General features: G+C 50.6%; 1 protein-coding gene across 18 annotated transcripts in view; it reads left to right on the top strand.

Moving 5' to 3' along the window:
• The first annotated feature begins 905 nt into the window (after window positions 1–905).
• Camk2g (calcium/calmodulin dependent protein kinase II gamma) overlaps window positions 906–21,867 on the top strand; it is a 59,546-nt gene continuing 38,584 nt past the window's right edge. For 6 of the 18 annotated variants that reach the window (XM_059273829.1, XM_059273824.1, XM_059273825.1 and 3 more), the window contains exons 1-3: window positions 912–1,089; window positions 2,410–2,504; window positions 16,036–16,095. In XM_059273829.1, the coding sequence (XP_059129812.1) occupies window positions 1,025–1,089; window positions 2,410–2,504; window positions 16,036–16,095 (220 nt within the window). In that variant the 5' untranslated portion in view covers window positions 912–1,024. Of the gene's footprint in view, window positions 1,090–2,409; window positions 2,505–16,035; window positions 16,096–21,867 lie in introns of all 18 variants that reach the window. The other 12 variants (XM_059273836.1, XM_059273833.1, XM_059273835.1 and 9 more) reach the window with 4 other exon arrangements.

Here is a 21,867-nt window from a genome sequence, read left to right as displayed (position 1 = left end):
TGCTTTCATCTTCTTTTGCTTTTAGCCACCAATGTACAAAGCCTTTTTAAAAAAAAAAAAAAAGACAGTCTCACTTTTATCTTTCATTACTGACCTAGGAGAGAACATTTATCTTTAAGATTGGAATGTGGGAAAGCATCACAGAGCCGGCAAGACAGCCCTGTGAAAGGCTACTCAGGCACTACATCCCCCATGGCGAGGAGAACCAACTCCTCCAATTGTCATCTGACCTCCACACGTGCGCTGTGGCACCCACAGTGCCACACACATACACGTACGAAATAAATAAATGGAAAGAAAGAAAAGAGAAAGAAAGAAAAGCAGACTAACATCTTGCCCCCTGGCCTGGTTTCCCTGATTAAACCCTGGCTGAAGGGTTTTTGTTTTGTTTTTCTAATGATGCCCTTGATTCTTGCACCAGTCTAGAATGTCTGCACCCTGAGGGAAGGCTGCTAGCAGCAGGCTCTGCACAGTCTGGGGACGTCTCCCGAGTGTACAGTCTCACACAAGATCTCTGACCTTGGCATTTTCTCGGTTCAGGCAGCAGGCTTGGGACCCACGTGTCGGGGCCTCTCCCCAGACCTCGGTGGTCCAGACCCTACACCACTCAAAGAACACTTTCGCACACTCGTTCCTGAGCTCTTGCAGGGTCCTCCCGGGAAGAGCCCAGGGGGCACGAACCTTTCAATTCGGTCGGTCCAAGTGGGTGGCCGGGAGACGGGACCCCTGGTTCCCAGCCCCTTGGCGCAGAGGACCCGGTTCGGGCGGCTCCCGGGGCGGGGCGGGGCCGGCGGCGGAAGGCCCCTCCCAGGGGGCGGGGCGGAGGCCGGCGGGGTTGGGGGCGGGGCCGGCGGGCGGGCGCGGGGGTGTCCCTCCCTCCCTCGCTCTCTCCGGTAAAGTCTCGCGGTGCTGCCGGGCTCAGCCCCGTCTCCTCCTCTTGCTCCCTCGGCCGGGCGGCGGTGACTGTGCACCGACGTCGGCGCGGGCTGCACCGCCGCGTCCGCCCGCCCGCCCGCCCGCCAGTATGGCCACCACCGCCACCTGCACCCGCTTCACCGACGACTACCAGCTTTTCGAGGAGCTCGGCAAGTACGGCCCACCCGCCTCACGCGGCGGCCCCCCACCCTAGCCCAGGCACCCGGGCGCTATGCGGCTTCTCGCCCCGCCCCCCCGGCCCTGCACCGGCCGCTGCAGCGCCCCCTCGACCCGCCCCACCCCCAGCTTTTCCCGCGTGCTGCCTCGGGGCGCCTCGGCCCTGGGTTCCCTGTCCCGCAGCCCCCTCCGCGCCCTGCAGCAGCTGCCGGGCTGCTGCACCCGGCGCTGCCGCGGGAACTGCAGCCCCGGGACTGCTCCCGGGCGCCTTCCAGCCCCGCCCCTCCCGCACCCTTCAGACGCTCCCCTCCTTCGTCCCCGCCTGCCAACTGCCCCCTCCCCACCCGGCTCCCGATTCTACTCTGCACCGGGTCCCCAGTTCCCACGCACCTGGTTCTCGGGACCCTCCCCAGCCCTGCCGCTCCAGCCCCGCTGCGGTGCTCGGGTGTGGGGAGATGTTTAGTGCCGGGCCCCGCCCCCCCGCTAGTGCCGATTCCAGGATCCCAGCCTCGCTGCTGGGCAGTGCTGCGGCACCCCCGGCCCCTCCCCCCACCCCTGCAGTGGTCCCGGGAGCCGTGCGCCGCAGCCGCAGCATCCCCCTCCCCTCCGCACTGAACTGGTCGCCGCCGCCGCTGCCGCCGCAGCCCCGGTCCCCGCCACCCCCACCCGCGGTGCGGAGCCTGGCCACTGCAACCCCCGCTCTGCCCGCCCCCCCTAGATATTTCCAGAGCCCGAGATCGCAGCCCATTTGACGGGTCACGTAGAGGAAAATAGCATGGGGAAGGGGAGTTACTGCTGTCAGACTCAGAACTCCTCTGTTACCCTGTTGTCCGCTGAGCCGGGAGTGGGTTTAAGCCAGTTTAGCGGGTCTTGGATCTCACTTTGTCCCAGGCTTAAGGGAAATTTCTCAGGAAATCATACCTTCTGTTCAATCTCCCCTTCCCCTATTCTCAGTTATTTCTGCTGAGAGAAAGAACAAGGTCTCCCAGTTCCCCTGCTCTCCCGGTTGCCTTTGCTGGGACTGCAAGGCTATCAGTGAGAAGCAGCAGGTGTGTATTCGAAGCATCGCCCACCAGCTCCTGGTGGACAGTCTGAGGTTGGGGCTGTTGCGTTGCCCTGGAACTTGATGACATGGTGGGAGCCAGGTGGTACTCCACCCACATCTGTTTAGTGCCGTGGGGTGGCGTTATCATTGTGTTAGCCGTTGGTTGTCACTACCAGTCTGGTGGTGGGAGCATCATCGCTGCCCTCATCTGAAGTCTATCTGTGTCACTTTGGTTGGCTCCGTGTTCCAGTTCTTTCCCCTTCTCCCTTCAGGGGTGCCTTCTCAGTCGTCCGAAGGTGTGTGAAGAAAACATCGACGCAGGAATATGCAGCAAAAATCATCAATACTAAGAAGTTGTCAGCCCGTGGTGAGTGTTCCCTATCTGGCCCTCACCTTGAGGATCCTTCCAGAGATGTGACTTCTGCAGATGCCCTAGGAGTTGGGGGAGTATGTGTTTTAGCACTTGGAGATTAGTTGGAATTTCGAGGTGGGTGGATTTTGAAGCCAGACAAGGAGGTGTGAGGGAATTGGAAATGCTCAGGGAGGAGGAAAAAAAAAAAAAAACGGAGTAAGTGATGATGCGGATGGCTGCTGGAGTGGTCCCCAAAGGGTTGAGGAAGTTCAGGTTCTCAGTGGTGAATCGGTGGTAGGTGGTATGGAATGAAAAGCTCTTAATGTAGGGTTCTTGGAGCGCCTCTCTTGAGGGCAGTGATGGCCACTGCAGGCTGGTCCTAGGCCTTGTGCCCCCGTGGTGACTTAGGATGGAATGCAGTAAATGAGCAGTTCTGATGAATCCAGTCTCCCCTGCCCACCAGGCGGCGGAACAGACTCCCAAGGGAAGGGAATCTGTAAACATCAGGGGAGGCTGCTACTGGCGAGGGCTTCTGGGGAACAGATCCTGCCAGATGAACTTGATTGCTTTTTTTGATCAAATTACGAAGTTGGTGGTGAAGCAGCAGATGTAGTCTGCCCTGAGCAGAGGGTGATGCTGCCTCCATGGTCCAGAAACCCCAGCGGTCTGGTAGGCGCAGAGCCGCAGTGCCTCAGTGTGTGTGAGGAGCCTGGCGTGTGAGAGTCTCCTGAGTACCCAGGACTGGGAAGCCAGGGCCCGTCTTTAGCACTTCGAATGTACAGCTCTGAAGCTGGTGTTGGGTGCTCGCCAAGCTTACCTCATCTGATAGGTGTAGACCCAGCAGTGTGTGAAGTGTGAGGTGACTGGTTAATACAGAGGTCAGGTCCTGGAGAGCTTCAGGGTGCAGCACGGGAACAAAGGTTACACGATGCAGGGGAAGGAGTTAGGGCTGGGCCGTAGGATGCCCATAAACATATGAGGAGCCAGGACAGATGCCCCGGGGAAGATGTGGTCTTTGGCCAATAATGACGTGACTATCACTAGGGCAAGATAATAGATGTCCCAAGCACCCAGAAGCTCTGAAATTCCACAGAGATGACAGTGGGCTTCTGTTGTGTTGGTAGCTGTTCTGGGACCTGTTCCACGGGGCTGTCTGCCTCCTGGCCTGGGTGTCTCTCCCTGTTCCTATTACCAAGGCTTGTTTTGTTGTCTCCCACCCGGCCCCGTTTCCTGTCTCTTGCTGTTCTTGTACATTGGCTGTAAAGTTGACTTGTTTATTTTCTTTCCATCGGGTACCTTGAGTCCAAGGCAGTGGTTGTCATAGAGATATGTGGGTGGTCAGATGCCCTCCTCCTGTGGGATGGGGGGGACAACAGTAGTCGGGTTCTCTGGCAGCCATGCTCTGACTAAGAATGGAAGGTGCAGGCAGGAGTGAGTTGAAGATGGGTATCTCCCTGTGCCCACACAGCCTAGCCCTGCTGTATCAGAAGTGGGGCTGATATCTGGTGTCTCCAGGCGATGAGCAGTGGTTTGCTGTGCTTATTACCGGTGTCCTCTGGTCCAGGAGTCGGGTAGCTGAAAATTAGGGGTCTGAAGACAGTGGGTTATGGTGACTTTCGTTTCCTGCTGCTTCCGCACCCACCCAAACTTCCTAAGCTGTGGGATCGCGTCCTTTTCCTCCCTTGTCTCCTTTCTACCTTATCTTTCTAAACTGGTATCTTGGTGTTCTTCTTTCCCTGCCTGAACTGGATGAGATTTAATTTCTCGGCTTTTCTTTTCAACTTGAGAATTCTTGAATAAGATCGTGTGTATCGGGCAACAACACCCCCACTCAGGAGATGGTTATGCCAAGACTGAGGCTTTGCCTTGTGTACCAGGTTAACTTTGGGACAGAGGCTGTGGCGGCTGGTGGATGTGCTCAGACGCCAAAAAGAGGGGTCAGGAATGTAGAGGTGCCATTGCTATTTGGAGGTGGGAGCGTGGGAGGGTGTGCTCTTCTTAGAGATGGTATGCTGGTCTGTGGGTGTTGCCACAGGGGTTGGGTCAAGGTCCACACTGGGCTGGTACCCATGGGGTTCGGGAGTGAAAACATGGCTTCCTTGTGGCCTCTCAGTTTACGCTGTATATTTTATAAAGGTGCTGTAGCTGGGGCTGGGTTTCACTCGCTGCTGTCTGTCTGTCTAGGGCTCCGCAGGTGTTGGATTTCTGTGTTTGGGAATGTCATTGCCCACTAGGGTCACCTATGTGAAGGTCTGAAGAGGCTTTGCTGTGTTAGCTGGGATTCCTTGATGACTTGCTTCCTTCCTGGTTGGGGTTTTCTTCTTTCTTTTGCAAGAGAAGAAAGGGTAAAGGGCCGCTTTTCCTTGTTGTCCATAGTGAGGCGGCCCGAGAGAGAGAGAGAGAGAGAGAGAGAGAGAGAGAGAGAGAGAGAGAGAGAATGAGAAATTAGTCCTCTGGGGTGTCAAATCTGGATAAGAAGCTTTTTTGTGGGCTGTGCTTTCTTGCCATTGTGGCCTCTGAAGCCAGCCTTGGTGGCCGAGCCAGGTAGGATGCTCATACAGGTGTGCGTTGAGCATTGTTTTGTTTTCTTATCTGCAGGCCTGTCCACATGGGTACTGAAAGTCATGTAACACCATTGTTTCTGCGTCATTGCAGTGATAGGTAGGAAGTTGGGACTCTTACAGGAACCCGTGGTTCTAAGCTTAGCTCTACTAGGCTGAAGGAGGCATTTAAAATAGCCTTGGATTCAGGATCTAGTGGGCCAGGTGATGGCAATGATAAATCGTTATTTTAAGATTTAAGAGCACCCCCCCCCCCAAAGAGCCTGAGCCCTTATGTCTTTTTTTTATTTTTAAATCTTCATATTCCCTTCTTATCTTTATTCATATGCATACAGATTTTCACCTCGTGGAGTATAACATTTCATATCCTGCTCTCTTTGCTCATACCCAAAGCAGTTTTTCCCAGATTGCTGTGGTTGAAGGGCAAATGGTCCTTTCTGATTTCTATGTAGCTTAGGGTTTATCCTTGGAGCATCATAAGAAACCTCTGCATCTGGATTATTTATCTGGATTCCAGATCCTTCGACTGAAATGGATACTGGAGTAATGCCCTTGGCCTTACGGGAGATGCTACCAGAAGCAGTGTTATGAAATCTGTTACAGCATTTGCTATATTTATTTATTTATCTGTCTGTCTGGATGTTCCATGTGAAGACATTTTCTGTTGAAACTATGTATAAGAAAAGCCATCCTCTTCTTGAGGACCTGGGAGGTGAGGGGAAACACCTTTTCTTTCTCTTTGATTTTATGTCGGCAGGCCCTAGCAGAGCACCTGATACACACTGAGCATATGCATATAAAATGAATTAAGAGGGTTAGATAACCAGTCGAGGTTGCTTTTTGGTTTTGGCTCCCGGGAGAGTCAGGTTGCTGGAGCCCTTGGAGCCTGGTGCTGGCTTGGGTCTCCCCTTTTTGACCCAGGGAGCCAGGCTGCTCTGGAGAAGAGAGATGAGGATAAAGACTTGTGCTTGGGGCATACAGCAGTGTAGCTTAGGACTCCTCCGTCCTTGTCTTAGTGGCCTTAGAGGACCACTTCTGGGACTTCCTAAGTAGCAACTTTCAGCTTCAGTGCCAGTGAAGTTCACTTTTGAGTCCTGGTTCAAATGGCAGCTTCCTGGCTTCTGACCACAGAAATGCGGCTCTAAGAGGGCTGGGGTGTCACCCCAGGGTCTGCATTTTTAACACATGCTTCTGGTACTCCATGGGCCACTTTTTAAGAAATCAGTAGAGGGCTGGGGAGATGGCCCAGTGGTTAAGAGCACTGCCTGCTTTTCCAGAAGACCCAGGTTCAGTTCCCAGCAACCACATGGCAGCTCACAACTGTCTGTAACTCCAGTTCCAGGGAATCCCGGCACCCTTACATACATACAGGCCAAACACCAATGCACATTTAAAAAAAAAAAAATCAGTAGATCCTGGTCGAGGTGACACACACTGTTATTCCCAGTACTCTAGAGACTGAGACAGGATGATTGCCACAAGTTTAAGGCCCGTCTGGGATACACAGTAAGACCCTGTCTCAAACAAAAAAGACAAACCCACAAAACAGCAGCAGCAGCAGCAGCAGCAGCAGCAGCAGCAGCAGCACCAGCAATCATGCTTGCTGTCTCCTGGGATTCACCAGGCACACCTTAGCCCAGCCAGGCGGTGTCTCAGGTGGTCTCTGCTGTCATGCGGCCATCTGTGTGCATGAGCCGATCTGTGATTGGGGCCTCATTCGGTGTCAACTGTTTGGGGTGTCACTTTTTGTCTGAGTCTATGGCAGGCTGGGTGGCTGATGTTGTGGTATGTTGGCCACCAGAAGGGTAAAGGCTGTCCCTTTCTGGGTCCAGCTGGCCCTGGGGACTGAAATGGGATCCCCTTGAATGATGCCAGCTGAAAGTCCCCACCCCCTTGGTGTTGGCCTGAGTAGCCTCCATGACATTTGTGTCCCTGTAGTGTCTCCAAGTAAGACTCTCCTGTTAAGGAGCTGGGGAAGTGAGGGGGCAAGAAGTCAGGGTGACGCCACAAGGGAGGGGAGTGTCTGCTGGAAGGGACTCTGCTGCAGGGGAGCTGCGGGACTTGAGGACAGAGTTTAAGGAGGGGCTGTGTGAAAACAAACTTTTCACCTGAGGATAAAATAGGCTGGTTTCTAGAAACCAAAGAAATGGTACCCTGCGTATATGTGACTGATGTGACTGAACTCCTCCGACTTCTTCCCTGCCGTGCACGAGGGAACAGGGTGGAGGTCCCTCCTCTGTGCCAAGGCTTCTACTTGGCTCCTTTCATTCTGACAGTCATGATGAGAGATGTGGAACTTAGTTACACAGAACACAGAACAAGGACCTGTCACCTTGTCCTACCCACTGTCCCAGAAGGAACTGGGGTGCTGTTTTGGGTGGGGATGGAGGTTAAAATGTGTCCCGTTCTGTAGAAGACCCTGATTTTCTTCGGCTGTTTGCTGTCCTGTCCTTGTCAGAAGCTGTGCTGAAACCTTCGGGGTGACTGACCGGCCCCGTTCTTTGCGGAGGCTGGAGACAGGGAAGGGGAGGGCTTGCTATGAGCAGCCCCCACCCCCTATCTCTGTGCTTGCTGCTTTCTGAACAGCTTTGGCGGGTGGACAAGGGCTGATCCCATGGGTGCCAAAAGGCTGGTGACAGGAAGAGATGGGTACTTTGCACCTCTTGAGTGCCTCTGTAGAGGTCCTTTGTCACCTGCACATAGCCAGACAGATGTATCCTTGTGGAAACCAGGACAGAAAAGGTTTGTTCTGGGCTTTAGACATATACACAGTTTTGTTGATGCTCTGACCCCGGTGTCTCCATACAGTATGGTCTTCGAATCCCCTTCAGCTGTCTCTTCTCTCCCCTACCCGACTCCATCTTTCTTCTTTCTTTCTAAGACAAGTCTCATGTAGCCTAAGTGGGCCTCGAACTTACTGTGCCTCTGAGGATGACCTTGAGCTCCTGATCTTCCTGCCTCCACCTCCCAAGTGCTAGGGTTATATCCTGTCAAACACAGGTTCTCGTCCTTTGTTGTGATGAGTTGAGGTGTCATCCCTTGGCTCCCCATCTCACACCCCTCTAAGCCCAACAGAACAAATCTCTCCTTATTGCCTCAGTCTTCTGTACCCACATTTTTTTGGGGGGGGACTCTGGGGGGCATTTCTAGCCACTCCCCACACACATACATCATTCCCACTTCCTGGGCCCTATCACCATCAGCAGCAGCAGATTCCCATCTGCTCCCCTCTTTTCTCCTCCCTCTCTTTCCCCTCCCCCTCCCTTGCTGCTGCCCTGGGAGGAGCTATTTTTAGGGGCTGCTTCCTGGGATGTTTTACTTGGGGCTGGTTACCATGAAGGAAATGTCACCAAAACAGTGGGCAAAGGCTAGGGGCACCCATTGTGGGCATGGAGCTGACCCCGTTTGGGTCCTTAAAAGTAGCCAGAGGTCCATAGTTGCCTTCTTGGGGCTTGCTAGCGACCCCATGGGGATTTTCTCCGTCAAAGCTGGTTTGGAGCTTGAACTTTAGGGCACAGTCTTGGCCCCTCTTGTCTTTCTCCTCTTAGTTAGCCTTTTCTTGTCTTGAGATCCAGAGGCCACGGTGAGGCTCAGGACTTTGTCTGATTGGAACTGTTCAAGTTAGAGTTGAAGGCAGGGTATTTGTATGTGTGCTGCGTAAGTGACAGAACCTCATGGGCCTATTTCAGGGCCTGTGCCCCTGTATTCACAACCACTAGCAAGTTCCAGGTATTTGGTTGTGAGGGAACTAGACTTTGTGTTTACTCCGTAGATGGGTGTTGCTTCTAAGTGGAGATTCTTTGCACCTTCAAAGAGGAAGGGCCCTGGCATCGTGGTGTCAGGGGCAGGTCAGTGGGATTGTGGCTTGGGAGTCTTACTCAGGGTTGAGGCTGTTTGTAAGCAGCAGGGGAAGGTGGATTGTGACCCATGCTGTCCTTGTTACTGCTCCTCAGGGGATGCCCGAGGAATCAGAGCAGGGTTTCGGCTGTTTGTGAAGGGCAGGTGGGGGCACTCAGTGAGGCCACCTCCGTTCTCTGTCACAAATCAGTGGGGCTGCTGGGGCCTTCTCACACTGTTGAGGTCACAGACTCAGATTTTCAGAATACCCTTTGAAAAGGGAAAGATGTCGTTGAGATTGGAACTCAGGAAGAGTCCTTATAGCCACACTGTAACCGTGTGTCCTTTCCGACTTACAGAGGGTTGTATGGTGTTGTGTTTGTTTCTGAGACAGGGTTTCTCTGTGTAGCCCTGGCTGTCCCGGAACTCACTCTGTAGACCAGGCTGGCCTCGAACTCAGAGGGTTGCGTGTTTATGTGACAACAGAACTCTTACCTGAAGCTAGGACTGGCTTTTGTGGTTTTAGAGAAATGTTGCTAAGTCAGTGTGCAGGTCGTTGGCAGGGCCACAGGGAATCAATGGCTAGTGCGCCCTGTCCTGCAATCCTTGAGAAGTGAAGGCAGATGTATTGGAAGTAGGCTTCCCTTGTGCTGGAAGGAAGAGGCAGTTGTGGGGTTCTTTGTACCCCTCGCTGTATGCTGTGGCAGCGGCCTACCATCTGGTAACTCATTTCTGCCTCTCTTGTTCTATCTGGTCACCCCTTGCTGCCCTGCCTGTGAAACCGTGGTGTCCTAGACCAAGTCCTGAAGCACCTGGGCAGAAGGAGGAGAGGTGGCCTTTCCAGTGATCCTTGTTTCCCAGGGCCTGGCTCTGCCCGAGCTAGGCCGTTGGGGGAAGCCCAGGCGGGGCCAGGAGGGCTGGAACAGGCTCCTAATAAGGCTGCTTCTGCTTTCTGATCCTGATGCCACCTCTGCTGTTAAGGGGGAAAGCCTTGCCAGAGGGCTGTCTGTGGTTGTAGCTAGGCTGAAGGCCTGCAGGGTGGGTCTCCATGGCAATAGCACACTGGCGGGCAGGAAGTGGCCCTGTGCAAAGCGGGAAGTGGCTGTTGTCAGACAGGAAGGGGGGGCTGGGCTGTGTGGTGGGAAGAGCCCTATAGAAAGGTGGGTGAGAGGAGGGTCAGCTAGGGAAGGTCCAGGTTACTCCAGAGTAGACGTTGTAAAAAGGGAGGAGATGGCTTGTGGCGAGGGTGCCTGCTGGTTTGTCCTTTCCTTGAGATGCCAAGCCTAGGCCTATCCCCATGGAGCAGGCAAACTCAATGACTTCACCCCTTTTAGTGTTGAGGGTGCTGCGTCCAAGAAGGGTGCGCTACAAATCATCTTCTCTTCCTGCTCGTGTAGAACACCTTTTTTTTTTTCCTCATCAGTCCTGAGGAGACTGTAAAACAGGAGGTCTGGGGAGAAAGAGATGGGACGTAGCCACTGGAGAGGCCAGGCCGTGCGTGGTTTAGAGTGTGGCAGGCAGAAACCACATGGCTCGCTGAACAGAGAGCTTCGAGATGGCAGGATGCCAGCTCCAGCCAGATTGAGGAAGAGGAGGCATCCTGTGGTCAAGCACTCCCTGGGGTCTCTCTCTCTCTCTCTCTCTCTCTCTCTTTCTCTCCCTCCCCCCACCCCCTCTTGTTTGCCTTCATCTGCAGGCTGTGGACCTGCACGGGCTTCACCTCCGGATGGCAAAGGAGGATCTCATGGGAACCCTAAGAATAAGTCAAAGGGTTCAGTTGGTGGGTTTCGGGTTCAGTGTCTGCCCAAGTAGAGGGGGGAGCAGGTCCCTGTCTCTTGTTATCGTCAGCAAATGTGTCTGAGTACATGATGTGGGGAGATGGCTCTGTAAAGGGCTCGCTCTGCAGGTGTTAGGACGGGAGTTCGTATCTTCGGGAACTCAGGTCAATGCTGAGTTGGGGTGGTGGCCCACCTGTAATTCTAGCTCAGAAGATGGAGATAGGGGATCCCCAGGGCAAGCTGGCTAGCAAGACTATGGGCCAGATATGGGAAGAGCAAACCTACAAGCTTTGGAAGATTTAATCCATAGATTCTACCTTAGCAAATAAAAAGTGATCCGCGGGCAGTGGTGGTGTATGCATTTAATCCCAGCACTCAGGAGGCAGAGGCAGGCGGATCTCTTGAGTTCGGGCCAACCTGGTCTACAGAGCGAGTTCTAGGACAGCCAGAGATACACAGAGATATCCTGTCTCAAAACAAACAAACAAAAAAGTGACTTAATCTCAGACCTTCATATGCTTGTTCACACATACCCATACACATGCAAACACACACACACACACACACACACACACACACACACACACACACAGGAAAAATACAAAGGGGGCAGAGAAAAGAAAAGCTTTGGGTATATGCCAGTACAAGAGACCTTGTCCTCTTTACCACCAGCCCCCTTGAAAAGAGGCTCTTGCTGTGTGCCAGACCTTGTTCTAAGTACACTGCCATATTGCCTCGTTTAAATTTTAGCCATTGCTGTTTCTGTTCTAGAGGTATGAAGCTACAGACTGGGGTTGTGGCTCAGTTGGTAGAGTGCATACTTAGCATGCACTAGGTGCTAGATCAGATCCCGGGCACATAAGGGAGGTGTGGTCATACCTATAATGCCAGTACCTAAGAGGCAGGAGCAAGGGGATCAGAAGTTCAAGGACAGTTTTGGTTACATACCAAGTTCAAGTGCAACCTGCCTCACCAAAAATAAATAAATAAATGGCTGGATGGATGGGGCTGGAGAGATGGCTCAGAGGTTAAGAGCACTGACTGCTTTCCCGAGGACCCGGGCTCAATTCCCAGCACCCCCATGGCAGCTCACAACTGTCTGTAACTCCAGTTTCAGGGGACCTGACACCCATGACAAAACACCAATGCATATAAAATAACAATAAATTTTAAAAAAGATTTAAAAATACATGGATGGGTGGATGATGCTCCTCCCAAAGGTGAGTGACTGGCTCGCTTACCTCCTTGGGGTCTTAATGAAACGTCATCTTCTTGCTGAGGTGCCTCCTGTATACTTTCTTCCTTCTCTGCTCTGTTTTCTGCGTAGCACTTACTTTAGCGGCTACTATCCTGACCCATAGCATGGCGACTCCGTGAGGGTAGGGATTTCTGAGCACTTGGTTCATTGTTTTTCAGCATTCAGGGCAGTGTCTCTCAGGGTGAAGACCTCAAGGAATATTTTCAGAAGGCATGAATGAGGCTCAGGCGCATTTAGTAACTTGGTGGAGTGGCAACCCTTCCAAAACCAATGTGTTAATTGCTCTACCTTGTGGCTTAGACTCAGGCCAAAGACCAGAGCACGGCTCTGGGGTTCCAAGAAGATGTGAGCCTTGCCAGGAGACTGAGGCTTGGCTTCCTGGAGTCAGGCTTGAACTAAGTGGTAAGAGGAGTCCTCTGGACCTTGGGCAAGCCCCTTCAGGGAGCTTCGAGACTTGTCTCCTCTCTCTGCTCTGAGTCACTGGTAAAGCCGGTGCCCGTCCTTATTTTTAGTGCTGTCTGTTGGGAGGCTGTCACCATTAGCCAGTAAGAGACTTAAGAGAGGAGATAAACATTAATCTTCGGGGCCTTCCCTCAGCCGCCACCTCCACACTGCAAGATGCTCTTCTCCCACACCTGCCCCAAGAGCTGTGGGTCAAGGGTGGTGAGGTGGGTGGTCAGAGATGGGGTGGGTGGGTCTGCCACTGGCACAGCTGCCTTGCTTGATGCCTTGGTCTCAAGACCAGGGCTGGGAGAGAAATGTGGGTTTTCCCTGTCAGATGGCCAGATATGGGAAGAGCAAGCCTATCACCCCCATCAAACAGGTTTATTGCTGCCTTCTGGACTGTTTCTGTTGGGGGAAGTCTCCAGCCACATGTTGTGTCTGGACCAAGGGATACCAGGAAATGTTGGGAATTGGGAATTATCCAGGGTTCTCCTGGCTAAATCCTGGTCATGGCCGTGCTGAACCTGAAGATGGGAAGAAAGGCCTGACCCAGATCTTGGGCAGCTGGGATGGATTAGCTGGGTAGCAGGAACTAATCTCAGCCTGTCCCCACCGCTTTTCACAAAGCTGAGCTGTTGCTAGAGGGAAGGTTTAGGACAGAGCTAAGGATGATTGGAAAACAATGTAAGGGGATTCCTGCTAGTCTCCCATTGTTACATTATCTCAGAATAACAGGCCAGCATTTGATTCTTTTCCTCCTGTTGAACCTTGAGTTATTCAGTGTCTCTGGACCTTAGTTTTACCATGTATACAGTTGGAGTAATCAGGCTGGGCATGGTAGCACATACCTTTGATCCCAGCACCCGGGAGGCAGAGACAGGCCAGTCTCTGAGTTCCAGGCCAGCCTGGTCTACAGAATGAGTTCCAAGACAGCCAGGGTTACACAGAGAAACTTTGCCTCAAAAAACCAAAAATAAATAAATAAAAAGGGAGTACTCCCTACCTGGTAGGACCATTGAAGTGGTTATAGGACACTTTAAAGAGATACTCCTGTTCAGAGTGGAGGTAAGATGGGGAGAAACCCCTCTCACTTGGTAGATGTAGCAGGTATGAGTTCAGTCCCCAGCGCCGCAGAAGCCATACATGGTAGTGCACAACAATTATAATCCTAGCACTTGAGGGGCACAAGAATTAGGGGCTCAAGGTCATCATCTACATAGTGAGTTTGGGGTTAGCCTGGGCTACATAAGGCTCTGCCTCAAAAAACAGTTGTAGAGGGATTTCTTATCTTCAAGAGTTGGATTGGATTGGATTTTGTTCCCCCAAACCTGGGAGTCTTCAGTTGATACTCTCACTTTTTTCCATTCTGTCATGGCATAGCAGTGGAGGGAGCGGCCTGAGCCACATTGCCTTCATCAGCTTTCTGACTGTGGTACTTTGGGCGGTGACTCTCTCTTTTTAAGTCTCTGTTTCCTTATTGATGTGGTAGAACAAAACAGATCCCTGCTTTACAGAGTTTCTGTTAGGATGAACTGTTGAGAATCCCTGACTCTGCATGGCATGTAGTAAAGCTTAGTAAGCGGGAGTTATTACTGCTGCTGTTACTGCTGCTTCTTACTGAGCCCTGTTTATATAAAGACCTCCAGCAAGTACAACTTCGAATCCTGAACCCTCTTGGAAGAGCTTATGGCCAAAAGATAGCAGCTGTGATGCATGATGTGAGAAGTCTGAGAAATGCAGTGGGAGAAGGAGGAGATGGTTCTAAGAGAAGAAATCACACCCTCCCAGGAAGAGTGGGGAAGGCCTTGCGCAAGTGTGGCTCTGGCCAAATTCTAGCAGGTAGCGATAGGAGGCCGAGCAGGGAGACTTGTAGGCCTCCCTGCTCGGAGCATCTCTCTGCTTCCTGGCGCCCTGCCTTCTTGTGGAAGGAGTCGGCCTACCCAGCTCACCTGGATCTGAAGACTCAACAGATTCTGGTCATTTTCTCAAAACAGTAGTCTTAAGGCCTGAGTGTGGAGAAGCCAAATCCCACAGCAGCGGGTAGCCAAGAAGAGAAGCAAGATTTGTGTCCTACTTTCTCTTTCTGTAAAATGGGCATCATAGTTGTGCCAATCTCTTACGGTTGTGTTAGGGGTAAAAGATGATGTGTCTCACTTGCATAGTGAACCTTTAATCAGGTCCAGCTGTTACTGCTATTGTCTTATTCTAAAATATGTTCCTTACATTTATTTGTGTGTGTGCACACATGCATGTATATGTGCATGACATAGCATTCGTGTGTGATTGTGGATGAGAGACTAACTGCAGGAGTTGGTTCTCTCCCTCTGCTGTGTGGGTTCCAGGGATCCAACTCAGGTCATCAAACTTGGCGGCAAGAGCTCTCCCCCACTGAGGCATTTCACAGACCCTTTAATTGGTGTTGTTTTAATTCATCATTACCTCGGTCACCCACATCATCATCGTCAGCATCACTATGTTTCAAGGTTGCTATAAGGACCAACCACATAAGAGAGTTCACATAGAACTTCTAGCACAGTGACTGCTGTGTGTCAGACTCAGTTTACCTTAGCTTAGTCTTCCTGTGCCCTTGGTTTGGCTTTCCAGTTGCAGTTACCAGTGGTCAACTGTGATCCAAATTTCTGGAAGATTCCAGAAATAAGCAATTAATAAATTTTAAATTGCATGTTGTCTGAGTAACACGATAAAATTTCTTGCCATCCTGCTCCATCCCACTCAGGACATGACTCATCCACAGATCCACACAGCATAAGCTACTTGTCCGTTAGTCACTTAGTAACCTTCTTGCTTATCAGATTATCAACTGTTACAATGCCCCAATGCCCCCCTCCCCATTTGAGACGGGGTTCCTTCAACTACTTCTGTCTCTGCCTCTGCAGTATTGGGATTACAGGTGTTCACCAGCACCTGTTTGGGTTATGATTTTTGTTTGTTTATTTTTTTTTAATGCTAAGACTTGAACCCAGGACCTAGCTAGTACTTGCTAGGACAAGTTCTGTATCAATGAACTATATCCCCCAGTCCTTGGGTTTTGACTCTCAGTATGTAGCCTAGGCTGGCCTTGAACTGGTACCCTTCTTGCCTCTACTTCCTGAGCACAGGATTAGACATGGGCCACCATACCTGCCTTTGCTGGGCTTTTATGTAGTGTTCGGTACTATGTGGAATTTCAGGCACATCAGCTGAGGGTCTTGAAATACCCAAACCTCCCCCCAGATGAAGGAAATCTGTTGTTACTCGGAACAAGAACTCACTATATAGACCAGGCTGGCCTTGAACTCAGACATCGCCCTGCCTCTGTCTCCCGAGTGCTGAGACATTCACACACCCCCACACCCCAAATTCTTAACACCCTAGCTCAATGAATATCTGTTGTAGAGAATGGAGACCAAGGTTTAGCTAAAGACCTAGATTTAAATTCTGGTGTGCTGCTCACTGGTTTAAGGTGTTTAACCTCTCCACTCCCGTTTCCTCATCAGGAAGAGGTCATCACTAAACTGTCTCCAGATTTGCTATGACTTGGTATGTTAACTTAGCAAATTGCCAAAAATGCCTGGTTGGTGCCTAAGAATTAAAGGAATATGAATAGCCAGGTAACTAGACCTAGGACGGACGGCTAATGACTTTTGTTTTCTTTCTCCTCCTTTCAGATCATCAGAAACTAGAGCGGGAAGCCCGGATATGCCGACTTCTGAAACATCCAAACATTGGTGAGTGTCCAGCAGTCTTGGAGTGTTTCGTAGAAGGCAGGGAGAACAGAGGTTGGCTGTGTGTGTGTGTGTGTGTGTGTGTGTGTGTGTGTGTGTGTGTGAATGTGTGTGTGTGTGTGTGTGTGTGTGTGTGGAGTCACCTCTGGGCATGGACCTTCACCTGGTGTCTTCTTGCCTGAGGAGGAGGATGGAGGGATTCTGTGTGTCAGCATTTTAGGGCTCTCTTGTTTGGAGACCTGAGTGTCTCCTTGGCTGTGGTACCGTCTCAGGGCTGGGATGTGAGCCTTTTGAATATGTTTGAGACTCTTTTCTCCTTCTGCCTTTGGGCTGCCATCCAGAGTTCTCAGTGTGTGAGGTTCCGGGCTCACCACTCTGCCAGAGTCCCTCTCCAGAGGCCGTCCGTGGCCGTCATGAAAGGCTCAGGATTTTGTCCCTGAGCCTCAAAGAGTTTTGTCTCTGTTGCGGTGTCCCGCACACTCTAGGGGTTTCCATGGTACTCCTGTTTGTTCCCCAGAGCCAGGAGAGCAAACTGCCTGTCTGCCTGCCTGGCCTCTCTGGAGAAGGAACGGTAAGAGATGAGGAAGGAGAAAAACTTGAGAGGATCTCTCCCCGCTCCCACCCTGCCTGGGGTACAAGAGGACATTGTTGGTTGTTCTAAAGCCTGAGGAGGCTCGCCTGCCATAGCCCACTCTGGCTCAGTTTTACATTGTTCAGCTGAAATAGTCCTTGCCAAAAGCGTTGGCCCTGATCTGCAGCTCCTTACACAGGGGCAGAAACTGGGTTGGCTGCAGCGTTGACTTGAGGCAGGGAGCATCTCCTAGGTTTTCCTGAAATCCCTGAGTCATCACAAAAGATAACACGTGTTCTCCTCAGGCATGGCCTAAATATCAAGGCTCCCACAGTGCCCCGGGACACTGCCTTCTTAGCTCTCGGAGGCTAGGCCTGAGAGGTGACTTGCTGAAGAGGCTTCATGCTGCCTCCCGAGCTAGCCAGTCTCTGGCTTGCCAGATCTCAGGGATCCGAGTGAGCTTTTATGTGGAGGAGCTGAAGTCAAGCTCCAGCCCGCTGGGAGAGGCGCAGCGCTGAGGTAACCGGAACTCGAAACATGCAGGGCTTTATAGATCACAATCAGCAACTTGGATTACACCAGAAGCTGATTGGCATGACCAGTGCTCTGCTCCACCGGGTACAGTGTGCCATACCACCAGCGCCCCTTAGCCAGGAGTCTTGGCCTTAGAGCTGCTGTAGTTCCTGAGTAGCCTCCAAGGTTAGGCTTTTACCCAGAAAATACAGTGGATACCAGTATGTCGCCGCGGATAGCAGAGGGCATCAGAGAAACACCTAGAACAGTAGTCACAAGAAGAGGCTGTTTTGTTTGGCTAGTTCAGTGATATAAAAGTTTTCGTATTGCTGGCTAGTATTTAAAAATGAGATTTCACCGGGCCGTGGTGGTGCACACCTTTAATCCCAGCACTTGAGGGGCAGAGGCAGGCGGATCTCTCTGTGAGTTAGAGGCCAGCCTGGTCTACAGAGTGAGTTCCAGGACAGCCAGAGTGACATGAACCCTGTCTTGAAAAACCAAAAAATAAAGTAAAATAAAAATGAGATTTCACATTTTGAAAAAAAAAATTGCATTTCTCTGCCTTTTGAACCAAAAGACTTGGCTCTGAAGCTACTATCTCCTGCCCCACCATTGAGAGAGGTAGCACACACCTTTAATCCCAGTTCTTAGGAGGCAGAGGCAAGCAGATCTCTATCAATTTGAGGCCAGGGTGGCATAGATCCATTGCCGGGGGGTGGGGGTGGGGGGTTGGGGGAAACATTTTGAGTTCTAGGCCTGTGGAGCTATATAAGTAATAGGATCCTGTCTCAAGGCCAAACAAAGCTACCTACTAGCTCAGGCAGTGACTTTCCTTTGTGTTTCTTATGATCAGCTTAGATAGCAATGATGAATCGGGTAGAGGAGGCTGACTTTTGCTTCATCTGTGACATGATGGGGTTGACCATGAAAAGGTGAGGGTATAATAACAGTTGAGAAATCAGCAAGAAGGGGCAAAAGTAGGGGCCTAACCTAAAATGTCCAGCCTTTCTTTTATTATTTATAGAAATAAGTATATATAGTCTGTGACCTCCTAGACTTCCTGTGGTTTGGTACCCCTCTCCTTTTCTACACTTTGCTTAGAATAAAGGCAGAGGGATGGACCCTACATTTCCATGTGTCTTCACTATTGGTAAGCTGTAAAACTCAGGAAAAGCAAGCATGGTATAGTCACTTTGATATCAGATTGCCAAAAACTGCCTTCATTTTTTATGGCTCTTTGTGTGCCCTGAGGGATGTATTGGTCTGAGGACCAATTCCAGGGTTAAGGGTAGGCAGAGAGAAGGGCAAGCCAGGAAGGACTGTGTTCTGAGAGCATTGTCTGGCTGGACTCTCTGGCTTTTGGTGGGAACCAGGACTCCTGGAGATGTGGCTGAGTTCTGGGTCCAGGAGGCAAGGGTTGCCATGGATCCAAACCTGGCTTGTGGCTAGAGAGGAGACAGATTGTGCCCTTAATTCACTGTTCCTCTCTCTACTGCTGTGTCCTTTAAAGCTGTGGCCCTTTTGGTTCTGGCCTTTTAAACTCCATCCCAAAGGGTGACAAGAAGCTGACTACCCGATAACCTCGCACAATTGGAAAAGCTGAGAGCAGAGATCAGATCTTCAAGCGCTGGCTGTTGTCAGACTTGGTAGCACTGAAATTCATGAGTATTTGGTGCAAAGAGCCAGGCAATCCCAGTTTTTCCCCTAGTACATATTCTGTGCTGAGTTAAGACTATCAGAAGAGTGAACCCTAATGTAATCTGTGGGTTTTGGGTAACGATGTGTCATTGTAGGTCCATCAGCGATAACAAATCCTGGTGTGGGATGTTCAGTGTGGACAATCTGTGCATGGGAGTCGGGGGTATATGAACCTTCTGTTCAGTTTTGCTGTGAACTCAACACTGTTATAAAAAAAAATAGAGTTAATTAAAAACAAGCGAACACAATGCCTGTTGGGTGTAAGCTACACTGCTGAACTCAGCGTGCTGGGAGAGTGGCTAGCTGTGGGGAGTTAAGCAGAGAAGCTGGCTAGTGCTGATAGTCTGAAGTCTGAATGGAGTGCGTGCTACCTCTGATCTGCTTGCTCCCTGCTCTGAATCCCTCTAATGAATAGACGCTGTCTTCTCTCGTGCTGAGCTGCTCCAGCAGTTTCGATCACAGCCCAGCGTTTGTGGTTTAAAGCAGCACTTCTCAAACTTTTATGTGCTTATGCGTCAGCCAGGGATCGTGTCAAAATTCAGGTCCTGATTCAGTAGGTCTAGGGGGAGGAGCTGAGATTTCTCCTAGCTTCAAGGTCTCCAGGTGATGTTCATGCTTTGGTCTGTAGTCCATCCCTGACTTTGTCAGGTTTACTGGGTTTGGATTCCTGAGTTCCTATTTAGAAGCTATGACCCTAACAAATTATTTAACCCATATGTGCCTGCCTGCTTTGTCCTTTGCATCCATTCATGGAGTTGGCAGAGGGAGAGCACAGACATGCAAGTAGAGATTCTGAATCCCCGCTCCCCCACCCCTGCCCCAGCTCAGCTGTTAAATTATTCAAGCCTGGCTGCAGTAAACCTTGGGCCCAGGACCCATTCAGCTGATAGTAAATGTAGCAAGAGCAATTGCAAAGAAAAAAAGAAACTTGAGTTGTGACTGACCTTGTCCTAAATCTTCCCCCATGTTGGGAGGGCCAGACCTGTCACAGCTGGCCTTTGGGGCACAGACGTAGTTCTGTCTGAGATCCCTGTAGTAACAGCCCTATTCCCACTGTGTTACTAAGAACATTTGAAAAGCATACCTCATTTTCTTTTTAAATTTATGTGTGTGCATGCATGCATGGGCAGGATGTGAATACAGGTGTCCTCAAGAAACTTGAGGCATTGGATCCCCTGGAGATGGAGTGTATAGGCAGTTGTGAGCTGCCCAGTGTGGATGTGAGAGCCAAACCCAGGTCCTCTGCAAGAGAAGTATGCACTCTTAACTCCTGAGCCATCTTTCTAGCCCCAGTTAGAGACATTTTTTGTTTGTTGGTTGGTTTGTTTTTGTTTGTTTGTTTTGTTTTGTTTTTCAAGACAGGATTTCTCTGTGTTTCAGCTCTGGCTGTCCTGGAACTCACTTTGTAGACTAGGCTGGCTTCACCAAGATCCATCCTCCTGCCTCTGCCTCCCGAGTGCTGGGACTAAAGGTGTGCACGCCACCACTGCCCAGCCCAGTTGTAGATATTTTTAACTAAGATACTTTTTCAGTGTTTTGTTGTTATTGTTTTGAGAAAACTTTGGTGTTTCTTCTCTGGCATATAGGCTCACAACTGCCTATACACTCCATCTCCAGGGGATCCAATGCCTCAAGTTTCTTGAGGACACCTGTATTCACATCCTGCCCATGCATGCATGCACACACATAAATTTAAAAAGAAAATGAGGTATGCTTTTCAAATGTTCTTAATAACACAGTGGGAATAGGGCTGTTGTTGGCTGTTTTTGAAGAATTGGAAATAGCCACTCAGAGAATTTGGGTTGTAGATTTCTTGGTCCATGAGAGTGTAAAATGCTGAGTAAAACTTATGAGATCTGTCCCTTTTCCCACTGATTTTAGTTATTAGTAATTGGGTTTATTGCTGAAGTGTAGTCATGATTGTTTCTTCTCCCAGGTCGTCCTGACTGGAGTCTTGGTCTGTGTGTCTTGTGATGACTGTGAAATGGCCTGCACATCAGCTGGCTTTGTTCCATGTGTCCTTAGTCTCATTTATGTGACTAGTTACGTATTTGTGTAACTGCTAGTTAAAGCCTGTTCTCTTCTCTGTAATGGCAGGCCCTGGCTCCTTCTCTTCACAGCCATAGTGCAACACTGTCTGCTTCATGGTAGCCTCCTAATGAATACGTTAAACCAATTGGAATGGCCAGAGCTGGCAGGGACAGAGTGGAGCTCCTTTACTTACCTAAGAGGATGGACACAATGATTCATTGTCATTCTGTGATGTTAGTTTGCCAAGTCAGTTACTTCGAGTTCTGCTGTGTAGTGTGACTTTGAACTGTTTTCTTTTGGAGCCCGTTTCTTCTCCCTTCAGGTAGGGATGTCATAAGGAGTCGTCTGACAGGGTTACAGTGAGAATGCAGTAAGATAAATACTGTCATAAAATACTTCACGTGGGCCGGGAATGCAGCTCAGATGGTACAGTGCTTGCTAGGCATGTACAAGACCCTGGGTTCAGTCCCCTGCACCGCATAAACCAGGTGCATGCCTCTAGTCCCAGCACTCAGGAGGGGGAGAAAGATCAGAAGTTCAAGGTTATCTCTCAGCTACATAGTGAGCTCAAGACTTGCCTTGGTTACATAGACACTGTCTCAAAAAAAGTAGCCCAGTGATTGGCACATAGGAATAGCTTAATTAAATTTTAGTCATTTTAATTTTAATCATCAAGAATCAACTGTGCTTAACATGGCACAGTTACTTTTCTCTTCCTTGTCCTTGGTTTCCTGTTAATTTTCTTTATCAATTAAAAAGAAAAAAGATAGAAGTCTCATTCAGAGCCCCCTTGTCTTGGCATGCTGGGTGTCTTGTTTAGCGCTTACAGCAGAACCTTTGGGGCTGGGTGGCCAGGAAGGATTAGTTTTCTGCTCCTCTGCTAATCCCCACCCACCTGCACGCTGTGTGTGGCCTTCCTGGAGAAGGGCAAAGGCCTGGTGTCTGCGCCTTTGGCCCGGTTC

This window comes from Peromyscus eremicus, chromosome 9 (genome assembly GCF_949786415.1).
Source record: "Peromyscus eremicus chromosome 9, PerEre_H2_v1, whole genome shotgun sequence".
NCBI lineage: Eukaryota > Metazoa > Chordata > Mammalia > Rodentia > Cricetidae > Peromyscus > Peromyscus eremicus.
This window is presented reverse-complemented; position numbering and strand designations above follow the sequence as displayed.